The 2500-nt window shown below is 40.9% G+C and overlaps 1 protein-coding gene across 8 annotated transcripts in view; it reads right to left on the bottom strand.

Moving 5' to 3' along the window:
* Positions 1-2500, bottom strand: part of FOXP2 (forkhead box P2) — a 314919-nt gene that overhangs the window by 29965 nt on the left and 282454 nt on the right. For all 8 annotated transcript variants that reach the window (XR_014160507.1, XM_081877923.1, XM_081877918.1 and 5 more), the window contains 3 exons: positions 1648-1849; positions 986-1062; positions 758-859 (listed from right to left, as the gene is read on the bottom strand). Coding sequence is in view for 7 of the 8 variants with exons in the window: in XM_081877923.1 (XP_081734049.1) it covers positions 758-859; positions 986-1062; positions 1648-1849 (381 nt within the window). In the remaining variant the exon portion in view is untranslated. The remainder of the gene's footprint in view (positions 1-757; positions 860-985; positions 1063-1647; positions 1850-2500) is intronic.

Raw genomic sequence — 2500 nt, 5'->3', positions numbered from 1 at the left:
TTCCCCCCTTTTGTACCAAATGGCTTGTGGTTAATTGATGTTTCTGACTGCTTTTTGAAATGAAAATAAAACAGTCTGCTTAGTCTGTGCTGAGTACCCTTATCTTTCAAGACGTTGTTCTTTCCCCAAAAACAGATGCCCCCCCTTTTTTATTATTCTTGTAGTAAGATCCAGACAATAAAGTTGTTTGGACAGGGATATGGTTGAACCCTTTTGTCTAAGTAAATAAACTGCATTTATGGTCTGACAGGATAATATTCCCTTTCTTTTCTTTTAGTTCCAGCTGAGTAGCCATGGTCCTCAGTCCTCTGGCAGCTTCAGTCTGTATGATGAGGTATGATGTGTACAAAAGGCACAGACCAAGACAAAACCTACAGCCTCCATTTGTTGCACAAGGCAAACAGACATTTTTCAAACTAATTAGCCAATAATATGCAAGAGAAAAAGTAATATAGTGCGACTAACAAAGGTGTTGATGATTGAGTGCTCACACTGTAATTAGGGTGTCAGGCCCTCATTTCTCTGCCAAGCCTCAGCTATTAATTGCACCAAATTAGAAAACTATATCAGAGGCAAAATTATTCTTTCACTTGTCATTTTGAGAGAGGGAATTCATTCCATTCAAGAGGCAGGTTAAAAAGAGGGGAAGCAGATACTAATCTGCTTATGTCATGTAAATAAATGTTCCTTGTGCTATCTGTAAGGAACTGCGCTAGCCATTCTTTTAAAACTGCTGGCAGTAAGAAAAAAAAGTTACCTTCCAAGTGGCTGCATTGCGCCTGAAGTAGGCAAATGTCCGTGTAAACCAGCTGTAAATTTCATTGAGTGTTAACTGTCTGTCACTTGATTCCATGATAGCCTGGAATGAGAGACAGAGACAAGATGTGCATTGACAGCAAAACAGCCAGTTTACTAACAAGTCCTTCCTCAACCAAGTTTTAACCCTTTTTAAATTTAATCAGGCAAACGTTTTCTTTCACCTTACCTGCCTTATGAGAGTTGCATAAGTAAACGGAGGTCTGACATCTGCATTTTTATAAAATTCATAGTTTGGGGCAATTTCTGTTCAAAAACACAAAACAACACAAGTGAAATGTTTTATGTTACTTGTGTGAATAGGCACAGTTCACATCACTGATGAGGAGATTTTCCTTGATGCATCTGACTACCCATTTTGCTTGCATTTGTGAAAATGCACTGAGGGCAAATGAAAAAGAACATTGCTTTGGCCCTTGAGGTGCATGCTGCCAAATTAAGCATCTGCCTCAGTTTGTTGTCCATTCATTTTCAGCTATGTTGATCTGGGTATTTTCTTATGTGACAGGACCATCTGAGCTACCATTCTGCACCCTACCCCCTACTCAAGCCTTTTAAGGGCCCAACTATTTCAGACTTTTATCAGGGAAACACCAGAGCACTTTCTTCAGCAATACTGACTAACTAGCACTCTCTCTTTCGACATAACATAGCATATGAGTGTCACATGGACACTCTGGTCCTACGTGCGATTACATGTCGTTAAAGGCAACTATCCACCGTTTAGAACCCAATTTTTGGGTTCTGGAGCTTGTTCTCTACATGTAACTGTTTAATCCCTGTGGAGATCTGCTACAGTACACACGCAGAGAGAGGTCTAAAGTAACTTACCTGATGACATGGGAATGTTGTATTTATCGGAATGTCGTCTTCGAATGGCTCCCACATTGGGTACACTGGCTGGGGTGATTACTGAGGGTCCCTGGGTAATTGGAGTGACTGGGGCTGTTGGTGTGGTGGGAGTTTGAGGTAAGCTCTGAGGGGAAGTCTCCAACATGTTCTTAGACATAGTGACACTGGACACCAGATTTAGCTGGAGAGGCCCGGGAAGAAGGCAGAGAGAGAGAAAGATAGGCAAAAAAAGGAGGAAAGTATTTAAAAGGTTTGACAAATGAGAGTGGATTCACTTCTACAGCTGTGTTGCCACTAATAAGCTGCAAAAGGAAGCAGCCAATCTCAACTAATTACAGGATGAAATTGTATCATAAGAACTCTAATTAGAGGATGCTATTAGAGGTTATCTAATAATCTGCGGCAATGTTACTTAGGACTACCCTCCTAGTACTTACAAGACTTGACTGCAACTATGTATATGCCTACAAAGGAATCTTGTAGCTTATTCCTGACAGACCCTGTTGTTGGGCAGGTCGAGATCCTGCCAAAGCCACAGCAAGGCAACCGATAGGTGCCTTTTGCTTTCAGACAAACGAGACTTAAAATAAGTTGCTATTGTGATGCGGCTGGATTTCCTTCCCTTAGTCCCAAATCTCAGCTGAGAGGCTCCAGCCAGCTGGAAAATTTTACACTGACCTTTAGTCTCCTTGCTAATTTGGTGGAATGGTAATGACATTACTACATATTCAAACAAAATTGTCTTAATTGCAAATTAGCCGGAGGAGGCTGAAAATTTTCAAATTAAATCTGATTGGAGATGGAGAGAGGGAAATGGAATTTCTTCACTAAC

This window comes from Podarcis erhardii (genome assembly GCF_964252035.2).
Source record: "Podarcis erhardii genome assembly, chromosome: 10".
Lineage (NCBI taxonomy): Eukaryota > Metazoa > Chordata > Lepidosauria > Squamata > Lacertidae > Podarcis > Podarcis erhardii.
Note: the sequence above shows the minus strand (reverse complement) of the source record. Positions and strands in the feature narration are given on the sequence as shown.